Genomic DNA, 20820 nt, shown 5'->3' with positions numbered 1-20820 from the left:
CCTGATCAGCTGTGATGTCATGGAATCTTCACAAACACTGAAACTGCTGCACTGAGGAAGTTTTGTTTGTTTACTTCCTAATAATATTCACATTGGCTGGGCGATGGAGGAAAATTGTCTCCAGTTTCCTCCCTGCCCATCAGGCAGGAAGGCAGAACAGAGGGGAAACTGGGAAACCGGCCAGGAAGTCAAACCCAGGTGAATTGCACTGCACTGTAGTTTTGGAAAACACAACTGCAATCTCTTACCCAGCCCTATTTTAATACATCACATATGATGCAGATGCAGTGAGACCGCCACTTCCACTCGCTTTTCCTACGCAATCAGCAACCTTATGCAGGCGGACAACAAACAAACTGGGAAAATGTGGTGGGAATTTAAAAAATGACGTGGTAGGAAAACAACAGAAGGTTGCCAGAGAGTGGGGAAACAGCAATCCCGTCCGCCATTACACTTGCCCTGGGAGACTGTTCAGGCTTTGTCGGAGAGCTGGAGCCAGAGCTTTAAAGCTGCAGAGTTTGAAACTGCACTGGAAACCGTAGCCCAGGAGTCAGCAAACTTTTTCAGCAGGGGCCGGTCTGCTGTTTCTCAGACCTTGTGAGGGGCCGGACTATATTTTGAAAAATATATATGAACGAACTCCTATGCCCCACACATAACCCAGAGATGCATTTTAAATAAAAGCACACATTCTACTCATGTAAAAACACGCTGATTCCCGGACCGTCCGCTGGCCGGATTTAGAAGGTGATTGGGCCGGATCCAGCCCCCGGGCCTTAGTTTGCCTACCAATGCCATAGCCTGTGAGTACTCAGTGTGTCAGGATTTGGATGTGGGAAGCTAGTTTCAAAATACACAGCAATTTTCAGAGTCATCCAACAGTCATGAGTATATAGAGTGTCAAGTTGTGCTGTTGGCAACTGCAATGAGAATCTCAGTTTGAAAAGCTGACTCATTGATTTGAGCAAGCTACATCCGAGGGCACAAGATTTGAGGGCACAAGAAGAAGGGGACGACAGAGGACAAGATGGTTGGACAGCGTTCTCGAAGCTACAAACATGAGTCTGACCAAACTGCGGGAGGCAGTGGAAGATAGGAGTGCCTGGCATGCTCTGGTCCATGGGGTCACGAAGAGTCGGACACGACTAAACAACAACAACATCTTAAAGAGTAAAACCCAGGAGGTTTTAAGGTTCATTTTAATTTTGATTGCATTTTAAACAGAGAGTATGTTTATGCATGGTTCTATGTCTGTGCTAATAGGCATTCTGCCCTATTTGCAATGGCCTCTGGCTACAAGCAATAAATGTTTGTCAGGTAGCAAATGATTCATGCAGCCTCTCAGCCTAGTCGACCTCACAGCCTTGTTGTGACTATAAAACTGAACAAGTCTTATAGAGCAAATAAATATTAAATGTCCAGCTGCCCGAATTCTACTATGCGGGGACTTCAACGCCTGCATTGGGGATGGCTCAGAAGGAAGCCTAACATCACAAGGAATAGATCTGAATGACATTTTCCACTTTACTCGCACTTCCAGGGATAAGAAAGTTAACCCTCAAGGACTGAAACTTCTAGAATGGGCTTTTCTGCGTGAGTTTCTAATATTAATTGGATGCCCAGCTGACACCTCTAAGGGGCAACTTACCTTTTTACACAGTAGGGGAGGGAGTGTCATAGACTACTTTATAGTTTCACCATCACTTTTCAGCCTGGTGAAAACAGTAGACATGTTGGTAAGAACCGAAAGCGACCATTTCCCGCTTTTAGTTTCTTTAGCTTGATACTGAAGGGGGGGCATGCCTTCCTTCACCCTTCCGCCGGTCACCAGAGGGTCCGAGGCGATGACCTCAAGGGCACCCACCCCAGCTGGCAGTGGCTGAGCAAAGAGAGGACAAGTTTTGGCTTCTGGTATCTCAGGGCATGAATGAATCAAGATAAACACTAGACGCCACCATATCAGTACAATGTTGGGTGGATTACTACGCTGAACATTTTGGAGAGCAGACAGGGCAATCGCCCGATGCAGAGGTGATGATCGACCTTACCAGAGTGGCAAGCGGTGACTCCTGTAGAAATAAAATATCTGATAGAGAGTTTAAAACTAAACAAAGTGCCAGGTGAAGACATGATGCCTCAGCAAAATCGAAAGCAACACGATGGCCAGAAACAATTACAGTGTAGAAAACTTTATGGAATAATGCAAAACATCAAAACTATCAAACTGAAGTCTCTGAAAGTCCTTGAATAAGTCACGGTGCCAGACTTTACCCTGCAGAGATCAAGCTTGTAAAGGTTTGTATAATCAGCAAATGTCCAATTCTGATGTCCAACTCTGAACTCTGATGAACAGTGTTTCCGGATAGCAACTACTGTTTCGTTCAGTTCTTCATCAGCCAATTAGTTCAACAAACACTCATAAGTAGAAAGATGTGTAATTTCTTCATTGACCAATCTTTTTTCGAATTGATATAATAGCCATGAGAATGAAAAATACTCTGGAACAGTGACTACATAATCGCATGAGCACTGTTCCAGAGTATTTTTCATTCTCATGGATGTGTCTGTTAGTTTCTGTTTTGCCACTGTGCAGCTGCTTAGAGTCACAAGGCTCTGTTTACATTCCAGATACAGTCCAGGCTGTTGGAAGTCTCACGGAAGACAGGAGACGGATGTGATGTTTACTGGTTTCCTGTTCCTTTGTTTAATAATAATAATAATCCTTTCTCCCTAGGAGGGTTTTTTGTGTGTATGACAACTCGAGGATGGGCAGAAATTCAGCAGGTGCAGCTTTCCTCTGTGTTGGAGGGAGAAAGCTTCACCTGTTGGTTTGTTTTCTTTTCATGCACCTGTTAATAATAATAATAATAATAATAATAATAATAATATTTTTTTATTTATACCCCGCCCTCCCCAGTCAAGGGGAGCTCAGAGCTCAGGCTCAGACCTGCTTACAAGCAATAATTAAAAACAAGATGAATGATTACAACTTAAAAACAAAAGTAAAATACAACATTAAAATAATGGAACATTAAAATATTAAAATGTAGCCTCATCGCAGGAGGAGAAGGAAAAGAAAAAAGAAAGAGAGGGAGGGAGGGAGGGAATCAAATTGGCTCCAAGCCAAAGGCCAGGCGGAACAACTCTGTCTTACAGGCCCTGCGGAAAGGAAAGACAAGAGTCATTGCAGGAGCACACAAGTTGCTATGCATGCATTTAATTTATTAGTTCCTTCCTACATTCCCTTAATATAGAATCATAGAATTACGGGCTTGGAGTTGAAAAGGACCCCGACATTTTGCCACCTCAAAGGTACACAAATCTGCCCTCAAGGCAGGCAAACTAATGATACCACTTGAATTAATGAAGCCACGGATGTAAAACTGCTCAGACCACACAATTAAAATTCCTCCCATGTGTTTTCATTCTTGATCCACAACGAAGATTCATATCCTTCTGGAGGGAGCAAGCAAAGATTTGTTTAGTCTGCTTCCTCTTCTTCGTTTTGTTTTGTTGTTATTATTTATTAAATTTGTATACTGCTCACCATCTGTAGATTTCAGGGCGGCTCACAACGCAAAATGACAATATAAAAAAAAACACAAAACACATAATAAAAATAAGAACAACCCCAAACCAATCACCCCCAATTCTTGTTGTTGGCATCTACATTTTGAAAAGAACCTAACTAACTTTCCGTCCCTGGTCTTATAGGCGGCTGGAATGCAGCTAATCGCTCAGATGGTACATTTCTCTGAATTTTAACGGTGCAAATTTGATGCCAGAAAATTGCACAAAAATCGATACTTAATGGGCAATGCATAATGAGATGCATACAAAGAATGTATATACTATACAGTGGTACCTTGGTTCTTGAACTTAATCCATTCCGGGAGTCCGTTCGACTCCCAAAACAGTTTGAAAACCAAGGCACAGCTTCTGATTGGCTGCAGGAGCCAAGCCATTCAAGTACCAAGGTACCACTGTATTAGGGAAAGACTGTAAACAAAATGTATAAAATTTACTTGCAAGTGTGTGTTTGCGGTTTTTTAAAAACTCATATAAAGCAGGGCGAAACAGAATTTTTTTAATAAAAAAATTAATTTTTATTAGTTTTCAATTACAATCTAATAATAGCCTCATTGAAGACAGGAGTGCCTGGTGTGCTCTGGTCCATGAGGTCACGAAGAGTCGGACACGACTAAAAACTAAACAACAACAACAAATAGCCTCATTATAACAATACCAATTTATAATACAATTACGAATACCAATCATTCAAATACTGAGTTATACAATTTTGGTCCCGCCCCCGCCCCCCCCCCCGCCCCGCATTCTAGAATGAATGGTTTGATGATTTTATTTCTGTGTTCCAAAATCTTATTAATTTCAATTACATTCCATCACAATAATACTCCCTCATACAACAACTGCAGTATTAATAACTCTTATTTGTGTTGACACATTAAATGATTTATAAAGCTACACGTAAGGCACTCAAATTATATCCTTGTTCTTCCTGTGTGACAATTATTCTGTCCACAGTGTAAAGCAGAGTAGACCTAAGAATACACAAAAGCATCACAGAATGGAAATTGGCTTCCGGTTTTAGAATATTACCTAATGTGCAAATGTATCTACCTGTGAGCTGCAGATTAATCCATGATCACCATAAACATCCATATTTAATCGGATTAAATTATTTAATTGGATGGAAGCGCTAATGTGTGTGGGGTTATTTGGGGCCGTGGCACTGTGGTCTAAACCACTGAGCCTCTTGGGCTGGCTGATCAGAAGGTCGGCGGTTCGAATCCCCGCGATGGGGTGAGCTCCCATTGCTTCTGCCAACCTAGCAGTTCGAAAGCACGTCAAAGTGCAAGTAGATAAATAGGTACCGCTCCGGCGGGAAGGTAAACGGCGTTTCCATGCACTGCTCCGCCAGAAGCGGTTTAGTCATGCTGGCCACATGACCTGGAAAAATGCGGATTGTGTTCGCTTCTGGATGCCAACGGGGCTCCCGAATGGATCCTGTTCGCATCCAGAGGTACCACTGTACCTTTTTAGGAATAAAAAAACCCTAAATGATAACCTCCAGTTTTCCTCATAAACCATATGGGGAATATTTATCCCTTTATTTATTGCATCCATGTCTTGCCATTTTCCTCCCAGGAGCTCTAGGTGGCCTAAATGTTCTCTCCCTCCTCCTTTAATCTCCACAACCACCTTGCGGGGTAGTTTAGGTTGAGACATAGTGGCTTGCTCAAAGTCACATCCTGCAAGCTACATGGCCAAGTGGGGAATTGATCCTGGCTCCCGGTGGAGTACAGGATCAGGTTTAAGGTCTGGTTTTAACCTTTAAAGCCCTATACGACCTAGGACCCTCGTACCTATGGGACCGCCTCTCCTGGTATGTCCCACGGAGGACCTTACGGTCTTCAAACAAAAACATCCTGGAGGTCCCAGGCCACAGAGAGGTTAGGAGGGCTCAACCAGAGCCAGGGCCTTTTCCACTGTGGCCCCGATGTGGTGGAACACTCTGTCACAAGAGACTAGGGCCCTGCGGGACCTGACATCTTTCCACAGGGCCTGCAAGACAGAGCTGTTCCACCAGGCCTTTGGCCAAGACACAGTCTGACCCCCTCCTTTGGCAATCCTCACAGAACTCTAGCCCAATAGTTGCCATGAATATGATTTTGAATTGATTTTAGAATGAACTGATTTTAGAATGCTGTTTTATTTTACTGTTGTTATCCGCTCTGAGCCCGGCTTTGGCTGGGGAGGGTGGGATATTAATAAAATATTATTATTATTATTAACAGATGGTGTCACCCATATTACATGTGACGTGTCTGAGCCACAGGGACCATGGATGACAACAACAAAATTGCAATTAGAAGGTTATGAAACATTCCTGGAATCATCTCGTTGCTCTGTCTCACATTAATTCAGTTCTGGGGATCCTCCTTTTTAACTGTAGATGCCCCCTGGCTTGAAGAGCCTGAATTTCCATCTCAGTTCCTACTGGCTCCAAAGACATCCCTATAAAGATACAGCCTTCAGAGCCTTTGGTCTTCCGTGAGCCAAGAGCTGTGAGCAGCACCTGCCACCCCAAAACAGCACCTTCTCAATTTGACCTTCTCGCATGGCCACAAGAGCCCCAGGGACAAGCTTCCTTCTGAATCGTCGCAGGGAAGAATTTTCGGGCGGAACAGCTCTGGGGTGAGTACACTGGGGTTTCTGGAACTGAAACAAGGTGCAAACAAGAATTGATAATACTGTATTTTCCCATATATATATATATATATATATATATTCTGTAATTTTTAAACTTCTAATAAATATCTCACATATATATATATATATATATATATATAAATGATATTTATTAGAAGTTTAAAAATTACAGAAAAAAGAAAAAGGAAAAAGGAAAAACAATAAAAAGTTTAACAAAACATACATTACAATTACAATTACAATACATAAAAAAACAAACAAAAAAAGGAATATAGAAACATAAAAAGGCAATACAACAATGCAGAGGGGGGAAAAACACACAAAAAACCCCCAAAACACTAAACACACATATCCAATATTCCATATCTTTACCTTTCATTAACTTGTTTCATCGACCTCCTCACACCTCCCTTTTTTGTATTCTATTTCGGTTAACTATTTCAGCAAATTCTTTCCATCTTTCTCAATTTTTGTTCTATAATTTATCTTAACGGTCTAACCTTAAATTTTTCATTTTGTCCCGTTATCAGTCAGCTTTTACTTAATTCTTTATTACATTTCTGCTAAAACCATATGGCTTCAATACATATGGCTTCAAATAAATACAATGAAGCCATATGTATTTTCCCATATATAAGCCACACTCCTCCCATCCCCCATTCTGACCATGAAAAGTTAAAAGAGCAGCTTAAATTTGTGACTTTACAAAAAAAATGGCATTTACGATGTTGCTGCTGAAACAGACAGACGGTAAAACGGAACGGGTGTGAGTGCCTGTGGGATTTTAAGGGAGCGGGTTATATTCGGGGGGGGGGGTTCCCCTCCCTGAATTTTAATGGTGCGGCTTATTTGTGGGTGCGGCTTATATTCGGGCCAATACAGTATTTTTTTATTATTAATTTTCAGTTACAATCCAATAATAGCCTCATTATAACAATACCAATTTATAATACAATTACTAATACCAATCGTTCAAATGCCGGATTATATAATTTAGATAAAGTGCCCCCCCCCGCATGCTAGAACTGATGGTTTGATTATTTTCTTTATTTCTGCATTCCAAAATCTTATTAATTTCTATTACATTCCTGTCAAACTAATAATGCCTTATACAACAACTGCAATATAATATAATATAAAATATAATATATAATATAAAAACTATTTGTGTTGACACATGAAATGATTTATGAAACTACAAGTGAGGCACTCAAACTATATCCTTGTTCTTCCTGTGTGTGGCAATTATTCTTTGTGTCCTTGTAAAATGTCTGTTTTCCCCCTGGTTGTTGTTGTTATCCATCATGCCTTGGGTGGAGCTGATATCCCATTGTTGTTCCAGAAATTTCTCCCTCCCTCTGTCCCATACTTCGTTGTTTTGAAACTTTAACAACAGCTGCAAAAATCACTCTGTCCCAATGAATATCCTGTTTTTGCAATTTTTCCTCTCAGTCTAGGAAAAAGAGTGGTTTGTCAAACTGCAGATGACTTAATAACTGTCAAACTGCAGATGACTCAGTTCCTTGGCAAGTTTACAGACTCCTGTCATCCTTCCGTCCAACTGAATTAAATTCTAAGTCCACTTAGTGTTATTCAGTTCACTCCATAAATAATAAAGGATGGGGAATAGTCGGCTCTAAGTTTCCATCGTAAACTTTTTGCAAAATCAAGTTTCCCTCTCCTTTTCCTTTTTTTTTTTTACACACAAAGTTTCGTTTAATTTTATATTACATATCTATAATCCAATTACTTCCCTCCTCGCTTGTACAGTGGTACCTTGGTTCTCGAACTTAATCCATTCCAGGAGTCCATTCAACTCCCGAAACCATTCAAAAACCAAGGTGCAGCTTCTGATTGGCTGCAGGAGCTTCCTGCACTCAAGCGGAAGCCGTGTCGGATGTTCAGCTTCTGAAAAATGTTTGCAATCTGGAACACTTGCTTCTGGGTTTGCAGTGTTTGGGAGCTGATTTGTTCGACGACTAAGCCGTTCAAGAACCAAGGTACCACTGTACAAATATAATTTGAACTAATGTTCAAAGGAGGGTTGCCGAATCATAAACGAAGAGAAGAAAACTTAATATAAAGAAACTGTAGCCTCCCCTCCCTGGACACAGTCTTTTGCACCTAATGAAGTCTGATCTCAAGTTCGAACCTTAAAGTCCTTGCAGTTGGTTCTGTTCCGCATTTTAGGATCTCATCTCTTCTAGCACATGCCCGTACTTTAGTCCAAATTAAGCTCCAATTAACAGGAGAACCTCTGCTTCTTAATGGCGGCGTTGGAGGGTTTTTGGCAGGCAAAGTGCTTTTGCAATCAGTGCCTCCTTGCCCCACCCATTCCATGCCAGAGTGAGAGGCAGGTAACGAGACAAACTGCAAGTGAAGCCCATCCCCCGGTCCTGGGGGGGAACTTGCAAGGATAATTATCCTCAATCATCCTTGTTTTTTCTTTGCCAAGGATCTACCACTGTCATGGGAGCTGCCTCCATTAAGGCAGACCGGAACCAGAAGCCATGTCTAGGAGAATTGGACAGGCTTCCAGACAGAGTACAGGTTGTTTCGATATCCTAGAACACCATGAGATGCAATACACCTGCCAACTGCAAAATGGTCACACTTTGGAGAATGGGTCGGGACAGGGAGAGCAGGAAACTTGGCTTTTGATCCCTATTTGGTCACGATGCTCCGCTCAGCTCACCCTTCCTCGCAGGGTTGTTGTGAAGCTAAAACGCAGAAAGGGGAAAGAGACTTGCGCAGGCTGCCCTGAGCCTACTGCTGGGATAAAAATACAATAACTTATGAATGAAATGAAGAGTGCAAATGACCTTGCTAGGTCAGAAATCCCTAGCAGGTTGGATAGTGAAGGGTGGTTTTTTAAAAAATATTATTTAATGCTGCAATGTTGTTGTTTCAACGATCTTAAACATATTGTATTTTAGCGTTTATTTTTAAACATACAGTGGTACCTCGGGTTAAGTACAGTGGTACCTCGGGTTAAGTACAGTGGTACCTCAGGTTAAGTACTTAATTCGATCTGGAGGTCTGTTCTTATCCTGAAACTGTTCTTAACCTGAAGAACCACTTTAGCTAATGGGGCCTCCTGCTGCTGCCGTGCCGCCAGAGCACGATTTCTGTTATCATCCTGAAGCAAAGTTCTTAATCTGAAGCACTATTTCTGGGTTATTGGAGTCTGTAACCTGAAGTGTATGTAACCTGAAGCGTATGTAACCCGAGGTACCACTGTATTGCATTTTAGCATTTTATGTTTCTCAACTACAGCTGATATACCGTATGTTTTGCTCTATAAGACTCACTTTTTCCCTCCTTAAAAGTAAGGGGAAATGTGTGTGCGTCTTATGGAGTGAATGCAGGCTGCGCAGCTATCACAGAAGCCAGAACAGCAAGAAGGATTGCTGCTTTCACTGCGCAACTATCCCTCTTGCTGTTCTGGCTTCTGAGATTCAGAATATTTTTTTTCTTGTTTTCCTCCTCCAAAAACTAGGTGCGTCTTGGGGTCTGGTGCGTTTTATAGAGCAAAAAATACGGTAAGTAGGGAGAGGAGTGAATGGAAGGGAAGATTGTCTTGCATGGAGGTCATATTTACCTGTGCCAGATTTGTCCTTGCAGACAGGACCTTGTGATGGATAGAGCAAGGAATGTGAGAGCCAATGTGGCGCTGTTTCTAGAATGTTGGACTGGGACGTGAGTTCAAATCCCCACTCAGCCATAAAACTCAGTTGGTGACTTTCGGCAGTCTCGCAGCTTACAGTCTCGGCAGTCTCGGCAGTCTCGCAGCTTTTTTTTGGGGGGGGGGGGAATAAAACAGGGAGAAAGATAACAATGCATGCCACCTTGAACTCCTTGCAGGAAAGGTGGAATACAGATCTAATAATAATACCACCAGTTAAGGTAAAGGTAAAGGAACCCCGGACCATTAGGTCCAGTCGTGGCCGACTCTGGAGTTCCGGCACTCATCTCGCTTTATTGGCCGAGGCTCATGTGGCCAGCATGACTAAGCCGCTTCTGGCAAACCAGAGCAGCGCACAGAAACACCGTTTACCTTCCCGCCGGAGTGGTACCTATTTATCTACTTGCACTTTGACATGCTTTCAAACTGCTAGGTTGGCAGGAGCAGGGACCGAGCAACGGGACCCCGTCGCGGGGATTCGAACCGCCGACCTTCTGATCAGCAAGTCCTAGGCTCTGTGGTTTAACCCACAGTACCACCAGTTAGCCTTTCCCAAATGGGCTGCTCTCCATAGATATTAAGTAGTGAGTGGACATAGCAGACAACACAGAGATTTCTCCAAGTAGTTCTTTAAAAGTATGCTGGAACTGAACTGAACTGAGCAGCTCAGCCGGTCTGCTTTTATAGGCAGCCGGCTGTCAACATTGTAACAACAACACCCCAGGGTTTCCTGCCTAAATTAACTGATGTGGACCCGAGTGAAAACTATAGGCACAATACCCCTGGTGGCCAGGGTGAGAACTTCAATACATAACACCCCTCCCCACCGAGATAAGGCATTAGTTACAATCATATTAGTTCCATTACATACAGCAAAATCCTTTTCGGTTTCAGTAAGGTGCATAACAGCATCTTAAAAAGCAGAGACATCACTTGCCAACAAAGGTCCATATATTTAAAGTTATGGTTTTCCCAGTAGTGATGTATGGAAGTGAGAGCTGGACCATAAAGAAGGCTGATCGCCGAAGAATTGATGCTTTTGAATTATGGTGCTGGAGGAGACTCTTGAGAGTCCCATGGACTGCAAGAAGATCAAACCTATCCATTCTGAAGGAAATCAGCCCTGAGTGCTCACTGGAAGGACAGATCCTGAAGCTGAGGCTCCAATACTTTGGCCACCTCATGAGAAGAGAAGACTCCCTGGAAAAGACCCTGATGTTGGGAAAGATGGAGGGCACAAGGAGAAGGGGAGGACAGAGGAGGAGATGGTTGGACAGTGTTCTCAAAGCTACCAGCATGAGTTTGACCAAACTGCGGGAGGCAGTGGAAGACAGGAGTGCCTGGTGTGCTCTGGTCCATGGGGTCATGAAGAGTCGGACATGACTAAACGACTAAACAACAACAAGGCACATAAGCATATTGATTCCAATTCGCAGGCATAGCTTTTTCACTGTTAGCAATATCTCCCGTAAGACTCACCATCACATATGAATTGACCCTATTCACCATACAGCTTTACATGTGCAGTTTGTCCGGTGAACATTGTAACAACAACAACCCAGGGTTTCCCACCTAAATCAGCTGACGTGGACCTGAGTGAAAACTATATGCACAATACCCCTGGTGGCCAGGGTGAGAACTTCAATACATAACAATGGGTGATGTTTTCTGTCTGGTCAGGAATGACGTGAGCTGCAGTTCAACCACATATGTGGAAAACACCAGGTTGAGTGAAGCTGCTGTGAGTAAGTAAATAGTCACCGCCTTTATAAATGGAGGTTCCCCTCCTGGCTGTTTGGAAAGAGAAGGCGAGTCCTCCAGGACCGGACCACAGCCCCCTCTGGCCTGGTCTCCAGTGGTTCTCCTGAGAAGCCCTGTAGCAGCTGGCAATGGTTGCTTTTCTGGGCGGAGGCTATTGTGGCTGTTGGCTGAGCAATTGTGGCTAGTAGCCTTAACATCATGAACATAGGAAAGGCCTTGTTGGGTCCTGAGATTTGCCCAGGCCTGCAGAAACCAACCCGGTACTGCTAGCTGGTGCTTTTTATCAAGGAAAATAGGTGCCGGAACTCACCACGAAGTTGTTACCATTAGTTGCCGGGCGACTCCGGGCAGCCCTGAACAGAGGCCGGTTTGGCAACAGCCGCATCCATCGCCCACGGAGGCACAAGCTGTCTCCCTAGCTGGTTTCGGGGCCGGCCCTGGTTCTGGTACCGGTCAAATAAATGCACCCCGCCTCCCTCATTCTCTGAGATTCCGGTAGATGGCTAGGGCATCTCAGAAGGACTCTCGTGGAAACATGTCCACGTGCAACGCTAGACGCCTGGCTGCAAAGCTTAAAGCCTACTGCTGCTGTACGGGAGATGGACTGAAGAAATAATAATTGGCCTCAGTCCATAGCTCAATTGTGGGTAGGAACAGCTAGGACCTAGGTCGAGTCATAGTAAACAAGTGCAGACTCACACATGCTGGCCAGCTTCCATTTTGACTCAAGATCTTTGTTTTGGGCTTCTCAGAAGTACGTAAAGGCAAGAAGCGGGTAGTGAATGCAGAGGGGGGACGTGCGATTAATGGCAGCAGCAAGCAGGAGAATGGCAGCGGCAATTGGGCGGGTGATTGGTGGCTGCGGCAAGGCGTGCTGGAGATTGGCTGTGGCTGCAGCAATTGGGCAGGCAATTGGTGGCTGTGGCAAGTGGGCGGGCGGGTATTTTGTGGCGGCGAATGGGCAGACAATTGGCGGCTGCGGCAAGGTGTGCAATTGGCAGTGGCTGTGGCAAGCAATCGGCACTGGCGGGCAGGTGGGTGAGCGATTGGTGGAAGTGTCCTCCCCCACCCTCCCAAAAAGGTAAACGACTTAATTTCTTAATTTTGGGTTTTTGAAAAAGGGGGTCGTCTTCAACATGGGGGCATCTTATACATGGAGAAATATAGTATCCACACACCGATCACGGTCTCTGCGCTTCATTTGCTCTAAAAGCTTCCAGAGTACAGTGGTACCTCTGCATGCGAACGGGATCCATTCCGGAGCCCCGTTCGCATCCTGAAGCGAACACAACCTGCGTCTGCGCGTGTGCGGGGTCGCGATTCGCTGCTTCTGTGCATGCGCGTGACATCATTTTGAGCATCTGCGCATGCGCAAGGGGCGAAACCCAGAAGTAACGTGAAGCTACTTCAAACCGAGGTATGACTGTATACCGTATTTTTCGCCCTATAGGACGCACTTTTCCCCCTCCAAAAATGAAGGGGAAATGTGTGTGCGTCCTATGGGGCGAATGCAGGCTTCAGGAAGCTCTGCGCAACCCTCGGGAGACCGGCTCCGAGGGTTGCGCAGAGCTGCCTCCAGTCCCGGGCTCAGCGCACTTCTCCCCATCGCCAGCCCCACAAGCTCGGGGGACAGCGGGGAGGCGGAGCACGCCTTCCCGCTGTTCCCAGACCTGGTTCTTCCAGCCCCGCACCTGGGGGGGGGGAAATAAAATATTTTTTCTTTATTTCCCCCCCAAAAAAACTAGGTGCGTCCTATGGGCCAGTGCGTCCTATGGTGCGCAAAATACGGTATGTTATCCATCTGTGGGCTTGGCCCGAGCAGAGCAGGTTGTGGCAGCACAACACTGTCCAATAAAACTGAAATATTTAGAGCGCCTATTAAAGTTCTGTCATGGAGGTTTAAAGTTCCGTCATAAAGATTAATGGCTTCCTTTTGTGTCATGTTTCTGGGCCGGGCCTGAGCTTTAAAGCTCTGACACAATGTATTTTGTTTTTGCCCTCGTGCTTCCCTCACAAAACTCATTCTTTACAGCTGAATCAGAGCAAACGACAACTCATGGAAGCTCCAAGTTGCTGTTTGTCTTGATTCAGCATTAAAGAACAGGTTTTCCAGGAGAAAGCCGCAGAGAGAGAGAGAGAGAGAGAGAAAAGAAGAAGAAGAAGAAGAAGACGAAGAAGAAGAAGACGAAGAAGAAGAAGAAGAAGAAGACGAAGAAGAAGAAGACGAAGAAGAAGAAGACGAAGAAGAAGAAGAAGAAGAAGACGAAGAAGAAGAAGACGAAGAAGAAGAAGAAGAAGAAGAAGAAGAAGAAGAAGAAGAAGAAGAAGAAGAAGAAGAAGAGAGCTTGGACAGGGAGCTTTAAAGCACAGACCTAGAATCATAGAGTTGTGAAGGACCCTGAGGACAATCTAGTCCAACCCCAGGAATATGCAGCTGTCTCTTACGGGGATCGAACCTGCAACCTTGGCGTGATCAGCACCACACTTTAACCAACCGAGCCATCTAGCCTGTGTTTAGAAAGCGCAGGGCAATAGGTAAGTTTGGCTGAACCCTTAAACGATAGCCTGTCGCTGCTTCATCCCAGACTATTAAAGAATCCCGGACCGGAATGAATAGGACTGAACTTTTAAGACTTGGAGGAACCAACAGGAAAGATGCTATTATTCCCCTGGAAGCTGAGCCCAAATCTTCACAGCATGGGGAGTGTAGGAAATGCTTGCTTGGGGCCATAGGTGTACTTAGTTGGGGGGGCAGGGAGGGGCAGCTGCAGAAATGGATTGATTATACCTTTCTTTTATTAGAAACCACATCCAAATTCCCTGCAAGCGGGTCACACCCAGCAGCTCAGCTTGAAAAGTGTTTAAGGAAGGCATTTTGTGGGTTCAGTTTTCTCTGAAGTTGGCATACTTCCAGGACAGAGAATACCGTATTTTTTGCTCTATAAGACTCACTTTTTCCCTCCCAAAAAGTAAGGGGAAATGTGTGTGCGTCTTATGGAGCGAATGCAGGCTGCGCAGCTATCCCAGAAGCCAGAACAGCAAGAGGGATTGCTGCTTTCGCTGCGCAGAGATCCCTCTTGCTGTTCTGGCCTCTGAGATTCAGAATATTTTTTTTCTTGTTTTCCTCCTCCAAAAACTAGGTGCGTCTTGTGGTCTGGTGCGTCTTATAGAGCGAAAAATACGGTACATAAATCTTATGGGGCAGGCAAGTTGGAAGTGCATCTTAAGCCTTTAACCAGACATCTTCCGGTAGCAGAAATACTAATAGTGGCCGGTTCACTAGTCAGACTGCATATTCTGATTCCTCAGATCCCAAGTTTCTTTCCTTTTTAAATATATGCTTGGTTGTAGAGGGTGGGAGGCTTGTGGGGTGTATTGCCGGGCTACCAGACATTTACCAGGCTGCCATGAGGGGGGAAAATGGGATCTTCTTAGAGAAAGAACATCCATGCTCAGTGGCAGCCTACCTCTGAGTGCCTGGTGCTGAGGGACACAAGCGAGTGAAGGTCTGTTGGCTCCTGTGCTCTATTTATGGGGCTTTCCCAAAAGCATATACCTCCCCTGGGGGGCACTGAAATGATCGGGGGGGGTAGTAGCCTTGGGTTCAATGGGGGGGGGGCATTAAATAAAAATAAGGGGGTGGCAAAAGCATAGAGAAAGAAGGGAAGAATAATTTGAGAAGGGTTTGTACGTGTTTGATGTGTTGCGTAATGGCGCCCAATGTAACATGGAGTCAAAGTCGTAGTGATTATTTTCCACATAGATACTCAAAATGCAAGCTAACTATGTGTGTGTATGTGTGTGTGTGTGTGTACAGGCACACACAGTGGTACCTTGGGTTAGGAATTTAATTCGTTCCAGAGGTCCGTTCTTAACCTGAAACTGTTCTTAACCTGAGGTACCACTTTAGCTAATGGGGCCTGCCACTGCGCCGCCACCACATGATTTCTGTTCTCATCCTGAGGTAAAGTTCTTAACCCGAGGTATTATTTCTGGGTTAGCGGAGTCTGTAACCTGAAGCGTCTGCAACCTGAAGCGTCTGTAACCTGAGGTACCACTGTGTGTGTGTGTGTACACCGATTGTAAATAGCTAATTGCGGTGACTTAAGAATGCTACTGACAAAAATACAATGCAAATTTGTCACTGCATCTTTCTGTTTGTTTGCTTAAAGAAAGGAGATATCTGGGGGGGGGGCGGACAGAGGCTGGGTAATTTTTTTTCTGAAAAGGGGGCTGTAGGCCAAATAAGTTTGGGACCCTCTGTACTTGATGGAGACCCCTTTGGGTCTTCTATGCCACCCACCTGCTCTCTGGCACTTGGGGTAAATGGAAGCACCACACGGCCCCCGCAAAGCCCCCATTTCTGTGCAAACAAAGTGATTAATTAAGCCAGTGATGGCCAAACTCACCCCTCCAGCTGTTTTGGGACTACAGTTCCCATCATCCCTGACCCCTGGTCCTGTTAGCTAGGGATGATGGGAGTCGTAGTCCGAAAACAGCTGGAGGGCCAAGTTTGGCCATCACTGAATTAAGCAATCTGGCCTGCTGCAAAACATCGCAATGTGGAGAGGTGATTAGTTAATGCCTGTTGCGGCTGCTGAGTCAGAAGGCAGATAACCCATTGTTTTGTCCCCGTTTGCCCTCTTCTTCCTGAGTTCAGCAGGAGAGGCAGTGCCTCTGAACTGGTTGCAAGCAAGAAGGGTTGGTGGAGCAAGAGCCCCATTAGTCCTAATGGACTGCCGAGCTCATGTTCTGGATTCCAGCCGGCCATGCCCTTTCCCAAGATACTCCGTTCCATTTCCACACCCACACCAAACGCTCCATGTGGGAGGCAGCCTGCCTTTTGAACCTAGGAAAGGAGGAACAGGAATTGCCGAGGCAAGCCTGAGGAAAGCATGACCCAGGCTCATTTCAAAGTTTGATTCAGACTCCCTGGCCCCAAAAGCAAGGAGTGGCTGTCCTCAAACTCCCCCTAAGGCAGGCTGTAGAGAGTGCAAATATTCAGAGTGTGGGGTCAGGTGGGATTACTCTGAGGAATTATAAAATATGCATCAAGCCATTGTGTCCACGATGAATGCATTGTGTTGACTGGGTTTGATACATTGACAATAATTTCTGATCAAATCCCACAACCCTCTGCATCTCTGGCCATTTCCTCTACTGCCCATCTCTCTCTTCATAAGTCACGTACACAGCCCAGTTGCTTCACCAGGCAAGCTCCTGGGTCATCAAAGATAGTGGGCAAGTTTCTTTGATGTAGCTTTCTGATACGTTAATCCCAGGATGTTAATCTTAGGGCGGGGAAACAGATCTCACATGAAGGTGATAATGATCGCTGTCCTCCTGGCCACCCTTCTTATCATGTATATTGTTTGTTTATCACCTCCAGGGTTACCAAATGCTCTCCTTTGAAGTTCTGTTCTTTGTTTACCCCGTGCTTAATTAGTTTTGGTAGTTTAACTTTGTTCCCACGTGGGTTTTGTGGAAATGCTCAGAAGAAATCTGATTGGTTCCTACAAACACCCTGTAAAAAGTTCTTTTGTGAATAAAACGACCTGGGCCGAGGGGGGGGGGAGAGAGAGAGAGAGAGAGAGAGAGAGAGAGAGAGAGAGAGATTATTATACGCACCCTTCCCAGAGTCTTGCTGGTTCAAGCCTCTGTGTGTATTCTTATTACCGGTAATCAGAGTTCAATCTTTCCTTTACTTTGAGAACGCCTCACAGGCAGGCAATGGCTAGAACAGGGGAAGACGGAGAGATGAGGAGATGCACAACCTCTGGGTGTGTTAGTGTGTTGTTGTGGTGGTGGTTGTGATGTAGCCATTCCATGCGGCATCAGGAGCAGATCATGGAGATGAAAATGAGCGAAGGCTGCTGGATCAGTCAAATGGTCCATCTTAGTCACGCACCTTGCTCTCACAGTGGCCTGCCTGGTGGCAGCAAGCAGTATCTGAGCATAAGAGCAACTCCTGGACCCTCAGGGTCTGTTAGTTTCTGTTTTGCCACTGAAGAGCTGAGTCACAAGGCTCTGTTTACATTCCACATATTCCATACTGTTGGAAGTCTCACGGGAGACGGATGTGATGTACTGGTTTCCTGTTCCTTTGTTGTTCAGTTGCTCTCTGCTTTCATAGAGAGAGGATGTATTTTTCTTTGCTGTCTGCGTACCGAGAAATAAAACTCTTTAGCCATGTAGCCATAAATTTCATCACTTCCCTGTGAAGAAGAGAAGAAGAAGAGTTTGGATTTGATATCCCGCCTTTCACTCCCTTTAAGGAGTCTCAAAGCGGCTAACATTCTCCTTTCCCTTCCTCCCCCACAACAAACACTCTGTGAGGTGAGTGGGGCTGAGAGACTGTGACTGGCCCAAGGTCACCCAGCAGCTGCATGTGGAGGAGCAGAGATGCAAACCCGGTTCCCCAGATTACGACACTACCGCTCTTAACCACTACACCACACTGGCTCTGGAAACTTATCTGAACAGGAATGTGCCTGAGGCATCATGAAAGGCTCAGGTCATTAATTATCGTCGGGAGGCGATTCCGAAGGACTCGGCTGGAGGAAAATGAGCTTTATCAGCTTGGCCGAGCGGAGATCCCGACATTTTTGGTTTCGGGCCCAGAAGAACGGCAGAAGAATGGAATGCAGGTTATCTTCTCTGTGTGTCATCTCCAACTCTGCAATGCTACTGTTATAAAAGTCATGTTCTGCCCTCCCTCTCTGCAAGTCCAGGGAGGTTCCAGACACGCTCCTGGGGTCTGTCGCGGGTGGCGCTGTGGTCTAAACCAATGGGCCTCTTGACCTTTCAAATCTCCAGTCTTTGGTCACACCTGGGATAAGAAGTTGTGGGCAACCCTTGATGGCTCTCTATCATAATGCTAGCAGCTCTGCCTTCCCTCAGCCAGCCAGCCAGGTTTGCGTAAGGCAGCCCAGGAATCGCCCAGACTGGGCTACCCAGTCGGATGGGTGGGGTGAATAATAATAATAATAATCGCTCCTTCGCCTCACCCTTCCGTGCAGAGTTCCCTTCTCCAAGCACCTCCCATACCTGGTCTGAGTACTCAAAGAAGGAATTGTAGGTGGGACGCGGGTGGCGCTGTGGGTTAAACCACAGAGCCTAGGACTTGCCAATCAGAAGGTCGGCGGTTCGAATCCCCACAACGGGGTGAGCTCCCATTGCTTGGTCCCTGCTCCTGCCAACCTAGCAGTTCGAAAGCACGTCAAAGTGCAAGTAGATAAATAGGTACCGCTCCGGTGGGAAGGTAAACGGCGTTTCCGTGCGCTGCTCTGGTTCGCCAGAAGAGGCTTAGTCATGCTGGCCACATGACCCGGAAGCTGTAGGCCGGCTCCCTCGGCCAATAAAGCGAGATGAGCGCCGCAACCCCAGAGTCGGTCATGACTGTACCTAATGGTCAAGGGTCCCTTTACCTTTACCTTAAAGGAGGCAGTAGGGATGCGCGTGGCACTGTGGTCTAAACCACTGAGTCTCTTGGACTTGCCAATCAGAAGTTCAGCGGTTCGATACCCCGTGATGGTGTGAGCTCCTGTTGCTCGGTCCCTGCTCCTGCCAACCTAGCAGTTGGAAAGGATGCCAGTGCAATTTGATAAATAGGTACCGCTCCAGCGGGAAGGTAAACGGCGTTTCCATGCGCTACTCTGGTTTCGCCAGAATCGGCTTAGTCATGCTGGCTACATGACCCAGAAAAACTGTCTGTGGGCAAACGTCGGCTCCCTTGGCCAGTAAAGCGAGACAAGCACCTCAACCCCAGAGTCGTTTGCGACTGGACTTAACCGTCAGGGGTCCTTTACCTTTACCTTTAAAGGAGGCAGTGGAAGACAGGAGTGCCTGGCGTGCTCTGGTCCATGGGGTCATGAAGAGTCGGACACAACTAAACGTCTAAACAACAACAACAAACTACACCTCCCAGGCTTCTTTGGGGGAAGCATCACACATGAGCAGTTCCAAAGGCAGCAATTATGGTTAATGCGCAACAGCGCATTTTAAAATTACACCCCACCCTTCCATGGCCAGCTTGTGCGTTCCCTCTTCATATCTAATCTTATGAATAATGTACAAATTAGTAACAGCACAGAAACAAGCCTCGGGCACCAAACAGAACTAGTTTAGGAAGTCTAACCTCCTGGTTGAGGCCAAGAGGAATCAAGTGAATCAGCAGCTTATCTCTCAAGCTCGGAGACAGAAGGATCCCACAACAGGAAACAGTGGAACTCTTCTATACCCAGGGAACAGCTTGTCACCAAGTATCTCTCAAGATGGTTGTGGGGCTTCCAGAAAACCATAATTGCAGCTGTCTCACTCTTCAACGCATGGCACAGGGTTGAAAGATTTCCACACACACACATGCACTCATGAGGGATAGTAACTTTTAGTGTATGTGTTCTTAGATCGAAACTTATCTGGGACGGCAGATTCCTCAAGAAGAGGCCTCTTTAACAGAATCAAAACTATATGAAGGTCTAGAAAGGCTTGTTCTCACCACGTACGGGCAGCTTCCCTGCTTGTTTTCGTCTCAGATATGTGGCTTTGTCCTGTGGCCAATGTCAACATGATGATCACAAGATGCTTATGATAGCCCCTCAGGTAGATGGGTTTAAGGGGTGTGGGGCGGAGGACGAGACAAAAATGTGGAGGTGGAATAATCTACCTGGAGGAGACTCTTGAGAGTCCCATGGACTGTAAGAAGATCAAACCTATCCATTCTGAAGGAAATCAGCCCTGAGTGCTCACTGGAAGGACAGATCGTGAAGCTGAGGCTCCAGTACTTTGGCCACCTCATGAGAAGAGAAGACACCCTGGAAAAGACCCTGATGTTGGGAAAGATGGAGGGCACAAGAAGAAGGGGACGACAGAGAACGAGATGGTTGGACAGTGTTCTCGAAGCTATAAACATGAGTTTGACCAAACTGCGGGAGGTAGAGTGAGGCCTGGCGTGCTCTGGTCCATGGGGTCACGAAGAGTCGGACACAACTAAATGACTAAACAGCAGGATAATCTACCAACAGGTAGTAGCCATGAGGTATAGCTCAGTGGAAGGGACGTGGGTGGCGCTATGGGTTAAACCACAGAGCCTAGGACTTGCCAATCAGAAGGTCCCTGTGACGGGGTGAGCTCCCGTTGCT

The 20820-nt window shown here is 45.8% G+C and overlaps 1 protein-coding gene across 8 annotated transcripts in view; it reads left to right on the top strand.

Annotated features, from left to right (window-relative positions):
- Positions 1-5966: 5966 nt before the first annotated feature.
- LOC310666968 (lysosomal acid glucosylceramidase-like) overlaps positions 5967-20820 on the top strand; it is a 43002-nt gene continuing 28148 nt past the window's right edge. The window contains exon 1 of one of the 8 annotated variants that reach the window (XM_083418521.1): positions 5967-6219. Coding sequence is in view for 2 of the 8 variants with exons in the window: in XM_083418519.1 (XP_083274645.1) it covers positions 12463-12714 (252 nt within the window). In the remaining 6 variants the exon portion in view is untranslated. Of the gene's footprint in view, positions 6220-11645; positions 11665-11703; positions 12081-12156; positions 12176-12458; positions 12715-13849; positions 14216-15164; positions 15187-18127; positions 18328-20820 lie in introns of those variants that run through there. The other 7 variants (XM_083418524.1, XM_083418523.1, XM_083418525.1 and 4 more) reach the window with 7 other exon arrangements.

Source organism: Podarcis tiliguerta (genome assembly GCF_965153285.1).
Source record: "Podarcis tiliguerta genome assembly, chromosome: 16".
In the NCBI taxonomy this organism is placed as follows: Eukaryota; Metazoa; Chordata; class Lepidosauria; order Squamata; family Lacertidae; genus Podarcis; species Podarcis tiliguerta.
Note: the sequence above shows the minus strand (reverse complement) of the source record. Positions and strands in the feature narration are given on the sequence as shown.